This window comes from Ceratotherium simum, chromosome 3, assembly GCF_057802395.1.
Source record: "Ceratotherium simum simum isolate JZ-2026a chromosome 3, ASM5780239v1, whole genome shotgun sequence".
NCBI classification, from domain to species: Eukaryota; Metazoa; Chordata; class Mammalia; order Perissodactyla; family Rhinocerotidae; genus Ceratotherium; species Ceratotherium simum.
Window position 1 is genome coordinate 94,935,722 of NC_141902.1, and position 18,971 is coordinate 94,954,692.

At 49.0% G+C, this 18,971-nt stretch overlaps 1 protein-coding gene across 1 annotated transcript in view; it reads right to left on the reverse strand.

Annotated features, from left to right (window-relative positions):
- HOMER2 (homer scaffold protein 2) overlaps positions 1-14,702 on the reverse strand; it is an 84,144-nt gene extending 69,442 nt beyond the window's left edge. Inside the window, exon 1 of the mRNA XM_087429016.1 lies at positions 14,543-14,702. Coding sequence (XP_087285142.1) covers positions 14,543-14,547 — 5 coding nt within the window. The 5' untranslated portion in view covers positions 14,548-14,702. The remainder of the gene's footprint in view (positions 1-14,542) is intronic.
- Between the last annotated feature and the right edge of the window lie 4,269 nt (positions 14,703-18,971).

An 18,971-nucleotide genomic window follows, 5' to 3' on the forward strand; every position in this document is an offset into this window, starting at 1 on the left:
CAAGGCCTAGGCTCCTCTGTCACGCCCCCTCTCTCAGGCAGCATTTCCATCAGCATCCATGCACGCTGGAGATCTACCTTAAATACATTCTTCTTTACCTACGGCCTCTCATGTTATTGTCCTATTTCTCTGCTCCCTTAACAGTCAACTTCTTGAAAAAGCGGTCCACACATCCCCACAAGACCCCCTTCCCAGACTCCCATTCATCTTCTAACCCACCTGGCTCCTGGCTCCACCTTGCCACTGACTGGGCTCAGCTCAGGGCCACCAGCAGCTGCCACGCTGCCTAGTGCTGGCCCACTTCTGAGCAGCACTCAACACCAAGGCTCAAGCCCTCCTCCCTGAAACACTTCTCCATCAGCCACCTTGACGCCATCATCCCAGTTTCCTCCTCCCTCACTAGCCACTCCTCCTCCATCTTCTTTCCTGGCTCCTCCTCCTCTACTGCTACTTAAACAATGGGCGCTCCAGGCTTAATCCCAGCCCTCTTCTCCTCTGCCTACCCTCTCTATCCTGACCTAGCCCAATCTATCTCCAGTCTGGCCTCTGCTGAGCCCCAGATGCATATAATTAACTGCCTTCTCTCCAGCTCCACTCACCACCTCAAGCTTAATTGACTTTGACTCCCCCACCCTACTCCTAACCTTCTCCTCCTCCAGGCTTCCCCACATCTATTAGTTGCTTAAACCAAAAACCAAAGGGGTCCTCTTTATTTCCTCCCTCGCCCTCACCCTTACCCCACATCTAATCCCTCTGAAAGTTCTAACAAATCCATCTCCAAACCACCTGCGTAATCTGTCTGCTTCTCTCCTTCTCCGCTGTGACCTTCTTGGCCTCAGCCAGCACCCTCTGTGACCCAAAACCCAGGAATCCTGTCACTGGTCTCCTTGCTTCAATTGTTGTTCCCTTCCAATCTATTCTCCGCAGAGCACCGGAGTAGTCTTCTTAACACAGAAGGATGGTGTCACAGCCTTGTTAAAATCTTTCAATCTGATTCAACCTCAGTGCATCTCAAATAAAAGCCATAGTCCTCACCACAGCCGACCTCGGCCCTGCCTACTTCTCTCCAATCCCAGCCTGCACTCTCTCCCCTCACTCGCTGCCATCCAGCCACGACCGTCTGATTTCAATTTCTCAAACATTCCAGGCAGCTCCTTCCCACTCTTGGTCTTTACACCTGTTCCTGCCTCCACCTAGAATGCTCTGTTCCTGTTCTTCACATGAAGTAGCAGCTTAAATGTCACCTCTGCAGAGAGGCATCTCATCACCATACATTCTCAAGTCTGTCTCAGCCCCTGCTTCTTTCCCTCATGGCACTGAGCACAACTTGCAGTTATTTTATTTGCGGATCTATTTACAGGTTGGTTGATTTCTTTTTTTTTTTGGCAGGGGGGCGGGGGAGCAGAGACAAGCGGAGTCTGTCTCCCTCATTGGAATGTACATTCCATAGCACTCCATGTGATTTACTCACCACCGATTACATGTTGAAATGATAATATCTTGGATATACTGGGTTAACATACATTAGAATTTATTTCACCTGTCTTTTTTTTAATGCAGACACTAGAACATGTAAAATTACAGATGTGGCACTCATATTTCTACTGGACAGTGCTGGTCTGGTTGGCAAGGGTGGGGGAGATGCAGAGTACGATAATATGTTGACATAACATTGTGTTATAATTAAATGTTTTATGTGATAAACAATATAGAGGCGCATGGGCGAAGTATTCAGGATACACAGAAGACAGGTAAGTCAGGCTAGGTTATAGCAGACTTGAAATGCCAATAATGAAGATGAAGTCATGAATCATTGCTATTTAGCTGGACGCCTTGCAAGTAGCTTATGTCAACTATCGAATACATGTGCAGATTTGAAGGCCAACATTGGGACGACAGAGGATGTGTTTCAACGTGGTCATATAGCAAATATCCTAACATCCCTCCCAAACCTAGTGGATCCCCAGGCCTCTGTGCATGGACACACAGTTTAGACATTCTTGTCTGCATAAGACTCAATGCTTCTATCTCCTCCTTTCCTCTTCTCATACTTAAAGAATTAGGCTCACTGAAAGAAACAAGGGTTTGTTACGGTTGGGTTTCTCTGGCCATCTCAACTTTGGGCCACTGCAGGGCTCACTGAGTCGGGCAGAGGGGAGAGTGATGTGCAGAGTAATGGGCCCATCTTCCAGTGGACACACATTCAATCAGATGACTGAGGGGAGAGGGCACAGATAAGCTGCCTCCGCCTCACCACCTCTGCCCCCAGGCGTCAAGCTCACCCTCCAGGTCAGCACATTAATGTTCATTCCCTCCAAGAGATTATCCGCTCCCATGGAGCAAAGAAATCCACTTCTCACAGAGGTTAATAAACTTACAGATCTCATTACTCAAAGAGGTCATGCTGGCAAGAATTTTAATGCATTTTTTAGAAAGGGTCTGGAAGAATTATTAACAACAGAACAATGACTGACTACTTGGAGAAGTGAGGGCAGAAAGGTGACCGATGGGGATGTAGCAGGCTCTCTCTCCTCCCACGTAATATCCCCCAGGGCTGTGGATGGCGGAGCACTCAAAGTCTGACAGGGTGGCCATCTCTGCGTGTCCACCATCTGAGTCTGGGACTGCTTACCTCTGCTCCTGTTCCCAGGTCGCTTGGCATGTTGGCGAGTTATCTAGCTGCGGCTAGCACCTTTACAAACTCACATTCTTGAATCTCCAACTGGGCCTTCAAGGCTGCCCACGAATCTGTATTTGCCCCAGCTAACTCCGTACCCCAACTCCCACAACCAGCTGTATCAATCCATTTCCTTTCTTCCTGATGTACTGGCTGGTTCTCAGATCAATTTCTTAGCTCATGCTGAGAAAGAAAAGGCCGCCAACCCAGCTCCCTCATTTCCCTTCCCGCCACAGCCTCAAAACGCCTCTGTACCTGGACTTTGCCTGGTCTCTGAGGACGAGCCTCCCAGCCCCCTTCTGGAAGTTTACTTCTCTAAAGCTCTTGCTCTAGTTCCCTCCTGCCTCCAATCTCAGTGCCTCTCATCTTTCTCTAATATCTTCAGTCTCCTCCTTTTCTTTGTCCTCAGTCTCCCAACACACTCAACTTACGAAACAAAAATCAACCTCCATTCTACCCTGACTCACACTCAAGCTCACCTTCATCTTCAGCCAGACTTCTCTATTCCTTCACCACATACCCACTCCTTAAATCACCTGCAAATGGATTTGTGCACACTTGGCTGAAGCTGCTCTTAAAATCCATCAGTGTCCTAACACTGCCACCCCCACAGCATTAACGGTGTGCACCTTGGTTCCCCCCACCCTACTCTGACCTTTCTGAGGGCTTTGCCCCTGTTCAAGCAAACAGCCTTTTTCAGCCTCCCCTCTCCTGGCTTCTGCGACATCTCTCTCCTCCAGCCTTCCTCTCACTCTCACCACCTCTCAGTCTCATCCACGACTTCTTTTCCTTCCCTTCAGTTGTAGTCCTTTCCCAGAGTTCCATCTTCTTGACCCCCTCTCTCCTTGGGTGACCCACCCATTCATCTCAGGTGATGACTCCCAAATCTGTATCTCTGACTCTATCCTAATTGCTGAGCGCTAGAGCTGAATTTCATGGATGACCCACCACAAGTGGGAATTTACCACATCCACCCAAAACTCAACTCTCATCATTTCCCCCCCAAAAAACACATCTCCTCTTATGTTCCCAATCTCAGTCAACGGCACCACTATCAAACAGCTCAGTCACGCAGTCAGAAACATCTGAAGTGCTGGCAACTCAGCCTCTCCCTTTCTCTCATTCCAACAATCAAGAGCTGTGGTCCACCTCCCACATGACTGTCATGGGGGCTTTGGCCCCCAGAAAGTGCATCTTAAGAACATGGATTTTGCTCTCAAACAGGTTCGAGCTTAATTCCCAACTGCCACTTCCTGGCTGGGTTCTTGAGCAGATTATTAAATGTCTCAAGCCCAGTTTCTCCAACTACCAAAGTGGGAGTTGCTGTCAGAATTAAATGAAATATTGTACAGACTGCACTCTGCATAGTAACTCCAACCTACTAAGTTCTCATTAAACGATAGCTTAATTTGTATCCTAATTTAGCAACTACACAGGGAAGACTTTCAAGCTTTATACCCTCTCATCCTCAGCAAGATGCCTTACATATGTTTTTCTATTTTATTGTATTATGCACATTCCTGGAGGCTGCCTCAGATCTATTACAGAACAGGGCAAGGTTTACATTACATAAATCCATGCCATATCTGCTGTCTCCTCTCCTCCATCCCTTCTGCTCTCAAGATTTCTTGCCTAGACTGTGTCTAGTTCCTATGAGGTCTCTTCCCTCCAGGCTCTTAACTCTCCATGCTACCCATCATTACTATCTCTGGAATAATTTTCCTAATACAGGTATTATTCTTCTCTTCAAAACTGAAGATGTTCTCTCATTGCCTATAGACTGACCCAAATTCCTTGGCATATAGCATGCTTCTTTCTGCCTCCTACCCCAAGTCGTCTCTTCCCCTCCGAATACACTGCCTGCCACTGTCCGGGTCAGGCCTCATTCTCTGATACCAGGACTAACTGCTTCCCTACCTCCAGTCTCACCCGTGGCGGGCTTCCTGCCACCCACAGGATTAAGTGCCAACACTTGGGCACAAACGCCTTTCTTTTATGCCTATACCTTCTCGACCCCCCCTCCACATTCACCATGTAATCCACAATCTTTCTCACCTCCCTGCCCACTATTAACAGCTAATGCACATCAAAATGTGTGTTTCATTTAATCTTCACAACCACTTTATGACATTGGTGCTATTAATATTCCCATTTCACAGATGAGGAAATTGAAGCTCAATGGTCAGTATCTTGCTCCAGGTCACAGAGCCAGTGAACGGCCAAGCAAGGACTGAGTCCAAGGTCCCTGTTATTCACCTCCATACTTCACTGTTTACCATGGGCAGCTCTCTCCATCTAAACGTCTCCCCATCCTCCCATTTTGCCTGCCTGGGAAACTCCTACTCATCCTTCAAGACTCAGTTCAAAGGTCACTTCCTTCAAGAAGTCTTCTCTAACTTCTTGCAGAGTTAAGCATTTTACCGTTGTTCATACTTCAATAACAAGGCTTATCTCATTGCCCTAATTACCTGCTCACCATCCATCTCCCTCAGGAGGGCAGGGACCCTGTTCTAACAACCTGTCTTCCTGGTGCCTGGTCCAGAGAAGGCGCTCAACAGCCAGGTGATGGTCATTGGTCAAAGGGTCAAGAAAGATACAGGAGCTGATGAACAGATGAAGAGTGATCAGAAAGGAGTTCATATGCATATGAGTGGGTGGGAGTCTAGAGATGTGAGAATCTGAAACCTACTACTGTATAGTCCACATGGCCCCTGGTGCCATATCCCGCCATATTAATCCATTAGGTAATGTTTGTTTGATGTCCACCTCTCCCACTAGACTGTATGCATCATGGGGCCATAGATGCTCATCATTGTGTTCCAGGCACTTACAACAGTGCTTGACACAAGGTAGATGGCCACTATTTCTTGAATGAATGAGTGAATGAATATACAAATAATCAAATGAAGAGTTTTCTGACCAGCAACACAAATCTCTAGTCTAATGCCCACAATAGGGAGAAAGCCCTCTTTTTTTTTGGTCCACACTTGCACCTCTCTGTGAAAGCAACTGGTTGGAAGCCTGGTTTCTTGTTGTCATACATGGGTCAGCTCTGCTGACATTCCTCATCCTCAGGCTGGTAACACTCCTCCACCCACTACCTGAGAGGCTTAGCGACATGAGGCAAGGCTTCAGAGGGCAAACCTCATACTGTCTGGGTCACCTGATGACAAGGAACCAACTCTGGCACTGCTCAGGACTGGGAGCGAGCAGCCGAGGACTTGAGGAGTGCCCAAGAGGATTAAAGATGAGGGATGGACCATCCCTGAGCAGGTACTCCAGCCTCCCACCCAAAGTAGAAATGATGATGATGATGATAAACTTGGCCACCATTTATTGAGTACTCATGTGTCAGGCATTGTGCTAAATGCTTTACGCACATTTTCTTATTTAATCATCTCAGTAATTTAACAGATGAAGACGGTGAAGCTTAGAGAGAGAAAATGACTTGTCCACGCTCACACAGCCAGCCAAGGGGGCTGGGATTTGACCTGCCTATAGTTAACCATCTTCCTCAGGACCCCTGACTGGTGGCTCTCCATGACAATGAACTCATACTTGGTGAGACAGTCAGTTCTACCTTCAGTCCACTTGGAGTTAGAGAGCTCTTCCTCACACCAACTGAGCTGAAATGTGCCTCGATGCCACCTCCACTGGGAGCTCCTTTTCCTGCCCGTTGGAGCCTCCCAGAACAGGCTCCATTCCTTTTCCCCATGAAGACCTTCTCCACCACCCCCCTCCCCCAGGACAACAGAAACCAAACCAACTCTCCTATTCTCCATTTATCTGAACAACTCCAATTAAAAGCTTTTCCAATTAAAGATCCCAAAAGAGATCCAATGCCCAGGCAGTGGGGTCTGCAAGATACCTCACTAATTGGGTCCCTCTGGACACCCCCACCCCACGACCCACAGATGAGATTCCCCCCAAGAGCTGAAGGAGGACAAAGGGCTCATGGGCTTGGCCAGTCCCTCACTGGAGGAGCCTGCCAGAGCCCCTCCAGTAGCTGGGACACAGCCTCAGTTCTGCCCTCCTTTGGCTGGGAGGCACCTGTAAGATAAACGGTTTCTTAACGCACGGCTCTCAGGCTAACCACTTTGGCTGGTGGCGATGCCTTATGCTAAGCTTTTCTGCACGGGGTGGGGACGCCACAGTCCCCAGTTCCTCAGAGGAATAATAATAAGACTATCAACCAGGCTTGTGAATAAAAATGTTTTTAAAAAATCTCTCTAGTCGTTGACAAATGTCTAAATGTGTTCCCCACAGCATATTTTTATGCTAACAAGCTAATTTGAAATATAATTTAAATAAATTCTACCAGAATGATACCATATGACTAACAGCCCCCGGTGGCAGAACTACTGGAGACTTCATCGTACATTCAGCAGAGGCTTCCAACCTGACACTCTTCCCACACGAAGCGAACCCGCTAGGAAACCGGATCATGATGCCAGCGCTCACCTCCAAACCTATAAATACAACTCGGGGGCAGCCTGCATGCGCAAATACCTCGAAATGCAGACACATAACAAGCAGAGCTTAGAGACCAGTGTACCAAAACCAACGCAAATTAGAAGCTTTTTGCCCCATTTCCTTACCATGCTTCTTTGTGCTCAATTTATTTTCACACTGGAAAAAAAACAAAGTCTAACTCTCAAGCCCTAGAAGGTGAGGACTTGCAACATCTGAGATTTCTAATATTCTGAAAAATGCTTTTTCTCTATTGTAAATCTGTTTTTGACTGCTGTTCACTTCAACTTTTGACAAAGGTGAAGGAAGTTTTTCTTTTCAAATGGAAAAGGAGCTCCCATCCCCACTCCATGTACCAAAGGGAAGCCTTTTTCCAAAGGTTTCAGATGCTGATGCTGCCTGAAGTGACATGTCACAGAATTTATCCGGGTGTTCTTTTTTTTAATCGCTTTACAGCTAAAGCAGGAAATATAACATCCTTCTTGTATATATGTCCCTGCTAATCCTCTCGCCAAGGGAATTCTGTGAAGGAGGGGGTGTGATCCCCACCAGATAAAGGGCTTTGAAGCAGAAGGGGTGCTCAGGTGTGGGCACGGGTGCTTTCTGCTGGCAGAGACGCTCCTCATCCAGGTCTTAAAGCAGAATCACCCTGCCCTGATACTGCCAAACAAGCAGAAACAACCTGAGCAGCTGGGTCCTGGTCCACCAACCACCCTTAGCAACCACGATGAATCCTTGACGTTCATACGAAGATTCACTAAGGAGTAGGGACTCACCCAAAATTACACAGTCACTGCAAATTACCCAATTTTAATTGTGATCTTGGTCTCCTCCACCATTTCTTTCCTTCAGTAATTCATCTAAAGCAAACAACAGCTTTAATGGATTGTCAACATGTCTTTTTAATTTTTTTTAAGTGTACCCTGCCTTGTTCTAGAAAGGATTTAAGCAGGTTTACAAAGATGTATAAAATTCAACAAAACGACAGATTAGAAGCAGGCATGGATTTAAATGATGATGTATATTTATAGTTATTGGCATGGAAAGATGTCCACTCAAGGCATTTTAAATTGAAAAACTTACGTTACAAAATAGATGTATATGATTCCATTTTGTTAAAAGTATATTTGCTCTATGCAGACACATAACTAGACACAGAGACATACATACATGGGAAAAATCTGCAAAGAGACATCCAATCGCTGGTGGAGGTTATCCCTCAGACGTGGGACGACAAGTAATTTTCACTTCCTTCCTTATGCTGTTATTTTTTAGTATGAACATGTAATATTTTCATAATTAGAAAAAAAGCAAAGCTATTTTCACTTTGTTCAAAAACAAAAGGAGTGGTAGATGAGAAGGGGTGAAGGCGAACAAGGGCAGGGCCACAAAACTGAGCAAGGAGTAAAGGTGGGGACGAGGTCTGCTCAATTTGCCAACGGTGACCACACATTTGACTCCAAGTTCCCCAGGGGCCGTCACAGAGCAGAAACCTAACAATTTACACAAATCATTGAGCCCATTAGACAAAAATAAACCACCTGCTCTGCTCTGGGTCCTCCTTCAGGGGACCGTGTACAAGCAGCAAACGTGCCCTTGACTCCATCCTAAAACGCTCAAGGCCAGGAGATTCAGGGCTATTTCCAATAACAATGATGGCATCGCCCCAAAGTAAAAGTCAGCCCAAAGAGAGTACTGATTCATTCCTATTCACTCATTCACTCAATGCACGTCTATTTAGTGCCCACCCCATTCCAAGGACAGTGTATTTTTCCCACTCAGACACTAAAGGAGATGACTGTCCAGATAATGAGGGTGATCCTACATGCTAACAGCCCCCCAGCATCTCCCCATGGTGTACTGGGGCATCTTTCCCAAGTTCCCCAAATAGATGGGCACCCCCACCACCTCTGACACCCCATGGATTATAACATTTTGTTTAAACTCACAGCATTTCACACATAAAGCTGGTACTTGTGATGTGGCTTATCTCCCTTTCTGAAACATAACCTCCACAAGGGCAGCAACTAACCAGCAGGGCTGCTCATCTTGGATCCCCGACAGCAGTCACCAGTCACCTTACAGATGAAGGGACTGAATGAACCTTAGAAAGTGACGTTTAAAAAACCTCAACAAGACCAAGAGAAGACAAATTCACCTCAATATATCTGAAAGACTGTATCTACTTTAGTCAACACAAACCCCAAAGAAAAGTTCGTAATTTGTAAGAACTACGTAGTTTAGTGTGATTCAGGAGGGATGGAAAATTAAAGAAGGAATGAACATCAAAAGAAAGTTAATCAGTATAGATTACCGAAAGAAGGCTCAAGGTTTTAGATAACCAAGATTGTGGCATCCACACATTGCAACATAATCTTGGCTGAACAAAATAAATGAGTGTAAACTGAAGCCAAACAGAAATACAGTAGATCTTGTTTGTAAACACTGACAAAATCAGCTAAAAGTCACAACAGCAGACAAGCTGGCTTTTCTATTAGCCTTTTGCAGGCGGGTAAAAGGATAATTTACAACCCCAATACTCAGATGACAGCCAAGGGCCAGAATATTAACCCAAGTCACAATAAAAGCTAAATGGCTTGCTTTAGCATTAAAAGAAACCTGCATCCAAAGGTAATTCTTTCTCTCTTGGCCCTTGCCACTCTCAATTAAGCAAGATATATAGAAGGCAATCTAAAAATTACCACAACTTCCAGGCCAGCATCCAAGCAAGGCTGCCCACCCCATTCAAGCACTCACTCAATCAAAAAATATTTGTTGGGGGCCTATTAGGGGCCAGACACTGTGCTAGGTGTTGGGATGCACTGGTGACAAAGGTGAGACCTATCCTTATGGGATGCCCCTGGGGAAGACAGATTATAAATAAGTAAACAAAGCCCAGTGATTGCAGGAGTGCTGTGGTGAGCAAGTGAGGGAAACAGAGGTGTGGCTATGTCAGTGAGTAGGGGGGGTAGTCAGGAAGGACTCTGAGCAGGTGACCTTGATGTCGAAATCCAAAGGATGAGAAGGAGGAAGGTATCTGCAGAGCCAGGGCAAGAGCATTCCAGGCAGAGGGAACTGCAAGTTCAAAGACCCCCAGGCAGGGCAAGAAAAAGAAGAGGCTCGTGTTAGCAGACGGCAGTGAGGGACGGGCAGAACGGCTGGCAGAGCCGGAGGCAGGGCACAGGCCAGCCCCTGCTGGGTGTTTAAGGCAGAGAGTGATGTGATCTGATTTGCAATTTTGAAAGCTGGTCACTTGGGCTCCCATGTGGAGAATGGTGACACCCTAGAGTGGAAGCTGGGGGCCTGTTAGGAAGTTAGTCTAGGAAGGAGGTGACAGTGGGCAGGACTAGAGTGGGAGCTCTATGATTATGGGGAGAGGTGAATGCACTCCAGATACGTCCCAGAAGTAGAACCCACAGGACCCACTGACAGCCTGGACGTGGGAGGGGAGGGAGTGTTGGTTTGTAAACTGTCCCCCTTACACGGAGGGCAAGGAGAGACCACAGAGAAAGGCAGACCACTCCAGATGGGAAGGTGGCAGGTTTAATGAGCAAGGGAACTTACTTATGAGGTTTGTCTTGGGTGGCTGCAAGACGAGTAGATCTCCACACCCACCTGCCAGAATCAAAAGTTTATATAGAGGCCTTGACTGGGTTCAGTCACGTATTCAGTCCAGATGGCCTCAACAACACCTTACTCTCTCAAGGCTATGTCCTTGGAACAGTTCCCACATGGGAACGGTGGGCAGAAAGTACATTCCAAGGACAGAGGGGGAGGTGAGGAGCCTCTGATTGCCCGGGTCAAGCTCACAGGTCAACCAGCAGTAACGTCCTCTCGATGACCTCCTCCAACAGGGAGAGAAGAATCAAGGATGACTCTTAGCAAGTGAGTGGACAGAGGGGCCGCTGACTGGAATGGGGAAGACGGAGGGAAGGAGTGAAATGGAGGGAATATCAAGACCTCCATGCACGGACAAGAGTCAGAAGCCCTGAGAAAGAGCTATGTTAAGAAATAAAACACGGGAGTCACCAGCATATAGATGGTATTTAAAGCCATGGGTAGGGGCTGGGGGTGAGGAGGTGGATGGGATAACATTATCTAGCAAGAGTATTGACAGCGAAAACGAACCAGGACTAGTCCCTAAGCAACCTCATCATTCAGAGGTTAGGCAGAGGAGCAACCAGCAGAGACTGAAAAGGAATCATCAGGAAGGTGAGAGGAAAACCAGAACAGTGTGGAGGCAAGAAGCTGGGAGAGAGTTGTTTCAAGGAGGAGGGAGCGGCTGTCGGTGAGGACCACTGTGAGAGGTGAATGAAGACAAGGGCAGAGATCTGGCAACGCGCAGGTCATCGGTGACCCTGGCAGCTTCCGTGGAGAGGTGGGGGCAGAAGATAGACTGGAGAGTGTGGAGGGTGAACAAGGCACCCACAGGCAAAGGAAATGAATGGACACAGTGGGCTTGGATATACCTTTTGAGATATTTTTCAGGTGAAGGGGAGCAAAGAAGTGGAACAGAAGCAGGAGAGGGATGTAAGATGAGAGACACTAGAGCTGTGCTGTCCCATGAGGCAGCCACTAGTCACATGTGACTATTCAAATGTAAACTGAATCAAAAATTCAGGGCCTCAGTCACTGTGGCCACATTTCAAGTGCCCAAGAGCCACATGTGGCCAGTGGCAGCCATATCAGACCATGCAGATATAGAACATTCCCATCAGCACAGAAAGTTCCATTAGACAGCACTGAACTAAAGTATGTTCGCGTACTAACGGGAAAGACCCTGGAGAGAGAGGGAGGTGAAAGGAGAAATGCTCCCTGACAAGGTGAGAAGAGATGGAATAGACAGTCCCCCAGAAGGGGCGGGCCTCTGGTAGGACAAGAGGAGGGACTGGCCATCCAGTGAAATAGGTGGGAAGGGAAATGCAGGGGCAGCTGCAAGCTGAACGGTAAGCATGGTGGGGAGGTGAGGCGGGCCTTGGTCTGTGGCTCCTCTCTTGTCAATGAAAACGGAGGCAAAGTGTATGTGGGGAGGAGAGAGAGGTCTGAGGAGGGGAGAAGTTACAAAACAGCTGCCTTGGGGAGTGAGAACACGAAGATACCGGGGAAACCACACACAACACAAAGCACTTCGCAGAAGAGAAGCGGGAACGAGCAGTGAACGTCTGAATGAGGAAAAGCATCTCAAGTGGGGAGAGGTCAACTCAGATTTTCTTTTCTTAAATCCTGATCATGTCTACACAGCAGAGCGATTACAAAGCTGTAGGACCACAGTGAGGTTTTCTACTGGCTTTTCTACTGGCTGCCCTTTCTTGGTTCTTGCCCTCCATCCTACTCAACTCTCGGGAAGGATGACATTGGTTCTATTTCAGGTAAAATGGCTCCCTCCACCCTCCTCTGTCTGAACTGCTTATCCAGCCCTTAGCATCATCTCAATTTACAACCATGGTTTGTACGTTCACATAAATTATAGAAGAAGTGGATATATTAAAAATGACAGAAGTAGGTAGGAGTTACAAACCAGCCCTTACCTACAAAAGTGAGTAATAGACATTTATTGGATGATGTTAAAATTACATGCAAGACATATTCCATGTTTAAATAAAATCCCCAAGCTACTCCTCCGGGCTTCTCCACAAACAAAAATTATTTTCTGACATTTTCTTCAAGCTTTAATGAGTAAACATTCTCATTTCCACAGAGCTATTTGATGGCAACCACAGTCGGAGTTTCAATATTTGTTTTTGATCATGCAAATGTGTTGGCTTGGTCTTGTGTTGGCTGGGGAAAGGGGGCTGCAGAGAGAGTTAAAATTACCAGATCCCTTTTATCTTCCATCTTGAGACCTACATTTGCCAACTCCTTCTTCCTGTACATATTTTTTTTTAAAGAATGAAATCTGAGAGCCTCAAAGGTTCCCACTGCTCAAAGAGCAGCCCTTTCATAATCTACCAAGGGGTCACTGGAATGTTACAGAAAACTGCTTCCCAGCCAGGGTGCCTCTGGTAAGATCACCCACAACTTCTGTATGTGTGAAATCTCCTGGATGGGCATCGACATCTTAAGCAAATCTCCTGGCCCACTCTGTCCCCTGACCTGCTCTTGTTGGCCCAGAGCCCTCACACTTCCCTTTCTCAAAATTCCTCTTGGTCTGCCTCTGATTCCTCCAAACACTTTGCAGACCTGATAGATAAGGCTCATGGGTAAAATGACCCCAGAAACTTAGGTGGAGTAATGCACAATAAAGCCACCGACGCACGGTAGCTGGGTCAGGCCACCAGGACAACCTTGCCCCTTTCCACTCCTTACCAGTCCCAAACAGGAAAGCAAGATCTCTAGACCCACCAAGCAGAGGTCTTTGGGTCATGAGAAGGACGCTGAGCTCAGCAGCAGAGGACACAGAGATTCAGGAACTCTGGTTCTTACCCAGCCACCCCATCCCCCAGGCCCACTGCTCGGCTGGGGCTTCCCCTCTGCCTACGCACAGCGTGCCCCCCTTCTACAAGCGCTCATCAGCTTCCCAACCTGGGGGAAGTCACTGAACCACTTCAGGCCTCAGTTTCCTCATCTGTAAAATGGGCACAATAACCGTTCCCTGAATAGGGACGTGCACATCATCAACAACGTGTGCTCACATCGGTGAGCAGACGTGAGGAGTTAACTGTGTTATTAGCACAGTGGCTCCCTGACTCACAGAGCCTACTGATCACAAAGACGCCAAGGAGAAATCAATCCTGCTTTTTAAATTACTTTATATACTCAGAAGCATTAGTCACTTCGACAGAGTATTTCAACTTCTCTCCTGAGCATCCACTCAGTTGTTTCAAAGACTGAAGCCTCACCTAGGCTCCTTACAGACATCCAGCATCCTCAGCCATCTCAAAGCAGACTCAAAGTCCACTATTCCTATGCTGGGGGTTTATTATTATTTGCCGTGCTCCTTTTCCAGGAAAACTTCGATTTCCATTTTGTTTGCAATAAATCCAATCGTGGAAAACGACCAACTGCTTCTTACACTCACAAACACAGGCCCTGAAGTTGATCGCGCCCGGGAGCGAGGCGACGGCGGAATGGCCGAAGCACGGAGGCCGGGCAGGGCGCCTGTCCCTGCCCGGTGACCCCTCGCCCGAAGGGCTCAGAGGGGAAGGGCCACTGGACGCGGAGCCGCAAGTCGGCGCCCAGGCCGGGGCGCCCCTGCCCGGCGTCCGCGCGCCGGGGCGGAGGGTGCGGTGTCGGGCGGCCCCAGGTTCTCCGGGGCCGGCTGCGCGGTCGCTCCAGGCTCCAGGCGCGGGCAGCGAGAGCCAGCCGGCCCGGGGGCTCCGAGCCCGGGGACGCGAATCGCGGCCCCGCAGCCCCTCCGGGGAGCGCGCAGGGCGCGCGCGGCGCGGGCTCACTCACCCCATCTCCGGCGCTGCTCCGGGGGCCGCTCCGACGGGGCCTCTCGCGCTCGCTCTGCGCCCGCTCCGCAGCCGCTCCCCGCGCGGCACATGCGGCGGCCCGTGCGCGCCCGGCTCAGCCCCGGCGCCGCTCCATTCCGCGGGCTGCGCGGGGCCGCTGCCGCTGCCGCCGCCGCCAGGCGCGGGCGGGCGGGGGCTGGGCCGCCGGGGGCTGCGCCGCCGCGCTCGGGCGGCGCCCGCCCCGCCCGCTCCCCCTCCCGCCTCCTTACGTAACCTCGTGGCCCCCGGGCCGCCGCGCCGAGCCAGGGAGTGGGGGGCGCTGCCGCGCGGTCGCCGCCTTCCTCCCGGGCAGCGCCGTTCTCTTTGCGATCCGGCGTTGGCGCGCCCCGCCCCGCGCCCACCTGGGGGCTTGGCGCAGTGTCGCGGGCGAGCGTCGCCAGCTGTACTGAGAGCCCCACTCGTAGCTGGAAGGGGCTTTGGGACTCTACCCTTAGTTTGCAGATGAGGGAACTGAGGCCCCGGGAGGGGAAGTTATTTGCCCAAGGTCACACATTCAGATCAGAGGTCAGGTATTCAGAATCTGAGATGGGCACGGCCATGCACCTCCTTGAAGCCCTACTTCCTCTGTCTTTCCAGTGCCAGGTTGGGTGGCTCAGGATTTTGGAAGCCAGTGTGGCAGGGAGGATCCTACACTGGCAGCAGGTGCTCTGGGCTCTTCCCTAGGTAAAGATGGGATGGGGGCTCCCAGCTAAAGGATAATTGCTTTTAAGGAGGCTTAATCAAGCTTGGCTTTATTCTTTTTTTTTTTTTTAATAATTTTATTTATTTTTCCCCCAAAGCCCCAGTAGATAGTTGTCTGTCATCGCTGCACCTCCTTCTAGTTGCTGTATGTGGGACACGGCCTCAGCATGGCCAGAGAAGCGGTGCTTCGGTGCGCGCCCACGCCCGGCCGAACCCAGGCCGCCAGCAGCGGAGCCCGCGCACTTAACCGCTAAGCCACTGGGCGGCCCAAGCTTGGCTTTATTCTTAAAGTGAGGGAAATTGAGATGGCAAAACTGGAACTGAGAAGAGCAGTATCTTCAACCCCCCTTTTCACATAACAGGTCCTGACTCCCCATTAAAGGCTGGCATTGGGACTAACCTAACCTTCATGCCCCCTCTGGGCTTCCATAGTATCACCTTTTGCTGAGAACACACTAGCCACATGAACCTGGCATCTCAGGACAGTAAAAACTCACGGAACAAGCAGATGGAGCAGGGCCACCACCCAAACCCTACCCTCATCTCTCCTGGAACCACAACTTCTCTTGCTAACTAACCCCCAAAGTCTTCTCATAGGGGCACCTACCCCCTTCTAATCTGTGCTTCACACTGTGGTCAGGAATTTTCTCAATTACAAATCTGATCATATCACTCTTCTTAAAATCCTTCAGTAGCTTCCTTCCCACTGTCCTTGGGACGAAGACCAAGTTACCAAACATGCCTTCAAGGCATTGCACCTCCACTGCCCTCTCCAGCCTTTTGTCCTCTCATTCTCTCCCTTGGTTTTTGAACTGTAACCAACTGGCCATCCTTTCAGCCCCAGGATCTTTGCACATGCTGTTCTCTCAGTCTGGAAAGATTTCCTCCTCTCCTGTCCCTGTTTCCCCAACTGCCTTGTCAAGTCAATTCCTACTCATTCTTCAGATCTCAGTTAAACTGTCACTTCCGGGACCAGCCTAGTGGTGTAGTGGTTATGTTTGTGCCCTCTGCCTTGGCGGGCTGGGGTTCAGAGGTTCAGAACCCCAGGCACAGACCGATGCACCACTCATCAAGCCATGCTGTGGCAGGCGTCCCACATACAAAATAGAGGAAGATGGGCACGGATGTTAGCTCAGGACCAATCTTCCTCAGCAAAAAGAGGAAGATTGGCAATGGATGTTAGTTCAGGGCCGATCTTCCTCACCAAAAAAAAAAAAAAAAAACACCATCACTTCTTTGTGAAAACTTTACCTAACACTCCAGACAAGACTGTGAACTCCTGTACTTTTTCTTCATTGCACTTATCCTTTGTATTATCTATTTGTGAAATTATTGGCTTATTATCTGTCTCCCAGGCACATCTGCAAACACAGTGAAGCCATGTCTTTTGCTCATCATGGTATCTCCAGTGCCCAGAACTGGGCCTGAAAGTCCTCCATAAATATTTGTTGAATGAATGAATAAGCAAATAGGCCAGGCCACAGATGCACAAAATTGGCCAGGGTCTGTAAGCACAGGGAGTCTGTTTAGAGCCAGGGCTGGGAAAGCACTTGGTCCTGGAGGAAACATCCATCACAAGCTGAATTCCAAAGACGGAGGCCTGGGGTGGGGGTTCCCTAGCAGTGTCAAAGAGAGAAGTCTGCAGAAAGGAAATGAATGGCAGGAGCTGGCTCAGCTGGAGCAGGGGTACCAGAAAACAGACTCACGCTGCATGGGGCCCAGTAATGCCCCAAACCCTGAATAGGAGTTTCCTTTGTTCCACTGACCGAAAGGGCACACCCGCGTTACCCTGGGTAGATGCAGCGAGGCCAAGCAGGCGGGGCCGGTGAAGCACTTGGGCTGCTTCACAGTCAGCAGGAAGCAGGGCAATGCTGCAAGTGTGGGTCCATGTGAGGTTAATACTCTGTGACTGAAGCGGCTGTCGCTCTGGGTACAGACTCTCGCCCTGGGGTAAGGAGCGGGAAGGGTGGATCAGACAAGATTTGGAAATGGATGCCTCTCCTATCCTCCAACTTTGGGCTGCCACCCTGTGAGGAGTGGCCTCCACTCCTGTCCCTCAAACCCAAGTCTAGGTCAGGTCCTGCCTCTCAGGAGCTTTCCCAGACACCCAGAGCCTTCTCTAAGCTTCCAGGGTTGTCCTTACAGGCAGGATTTTGTCATCTTGGAATCTTACCTAGAGAGGGTCTATTTAATTTCTCTATCAGTGCCTCCCCCCATTGAAGCCAATACAGTCACTCTTTTTCTGTGGAAAACTTTCCATCAACATGGTCTCCATGGCCTCAGTTGTCAAGGGACATGACTGGTGAAGTCTCTTCTTTCAAGAGGCCTGGGATGAAGGGGAGAGAGATTCTGTGCTGTGGGAGTCTGAGGCAAGGCCCAGAAGCATCTTTTTAGGCCAAGAGACTTGAATATCCTTTTAGGCTGAACAAGAGGACCCAGTGAGTGGGGGCAAGGCTGAAGATGTGAGAAAGAAGGGGAGGTCCCGGCGGGAGAGCTGGCCTTGAGAGGGGAGGAGGGTCTAGAGGGGAGGGTGAGAGGCTAAGGGAACACTTGCCAGGTGGGCTACTTTTCCTAAAGGAAGCAAGCACAGCTCCCGAATGTGCACGAGAGAGAGGAGGTGGGGCGGAAGGCAAATTTGAAACAACAGCCCGGGGAAAATAAAAACGGGTGTTTGGATAGATCCAGAGTTGGGAATGAGCAGGGCAGAGATGCCCCAGAAGTCTGGGAGGCCAGACCTTGACCAGCACACACTCAGGGACCGGAATTCCTGCCATTCTATGTGGGCAGCAGAGGCTTCCAGAATCTGATCACCAGGCACAGACAGTCAGTCTGAGGAACATTCTAACCCCAGCACCTCTAACCGGAGCAGATCAGATAACCATGGGTGGCTCACCAGAGAGCTGTATAAGCCTGAGAAACTAAGGAAACAGGGAGCAGGTCCACAGGTAACCTTCCTCGTATTGTCAACTAATTCTCCCAAGCATCCTGGGCAGAAAAGTGCTGTGCACCCCCTGTGCCTAAGAGGTCCACATCTCTGACTTCTCTCAAAGGCTAGCTCCTGGAGAAATGGCTGACTTTAGTCTGGGGCAGGGAAAATACAAATGAACCTAGAGCATCTTGTAGTATCAGAAAGCAAGGAAGGGCTCAAAAGAAACAAAAGGATAGGGGCATGTCGAAGGGACACAGGAGACAACTGAAAGCTCCCAATGGCCAAAGCTGGGACAATTTGAACAACAAAATAAATAACATTGCACAGCATAATAATGCAAAATATAAAATAAATACACATGAGTCCATACTGATATAAATTATTAAATAAGTGGAGAAGACACAAACCTTCCCTACACAAGAATTCCAAATAATACAGGTAGACACTCCCCGCTCCAGGAGGTGGAGATTAACACCCTTTACTTTCCCACCCCCTTGAGAGTAGGCTAGTCTTAGTGTCTTGGTGATTTGCTTCTAAAGAACAGAGTACGGGAAGGGAAAAATAGGAACTTTACAGTGGAGAAACCTGGCAGATGCTACCTTAACCAAGTGGTCAAGGTCAACATCACCAGTGAGAAGCGATGTTGATATCGTGGACCCTCTCATAGGATATGATGAGAAGTGTACTTCACTTGTGATGTTTTTCCCCTAAACCCATAACCCCAGTGTAATCATGAGAAACACACCAGACAAATCCACAT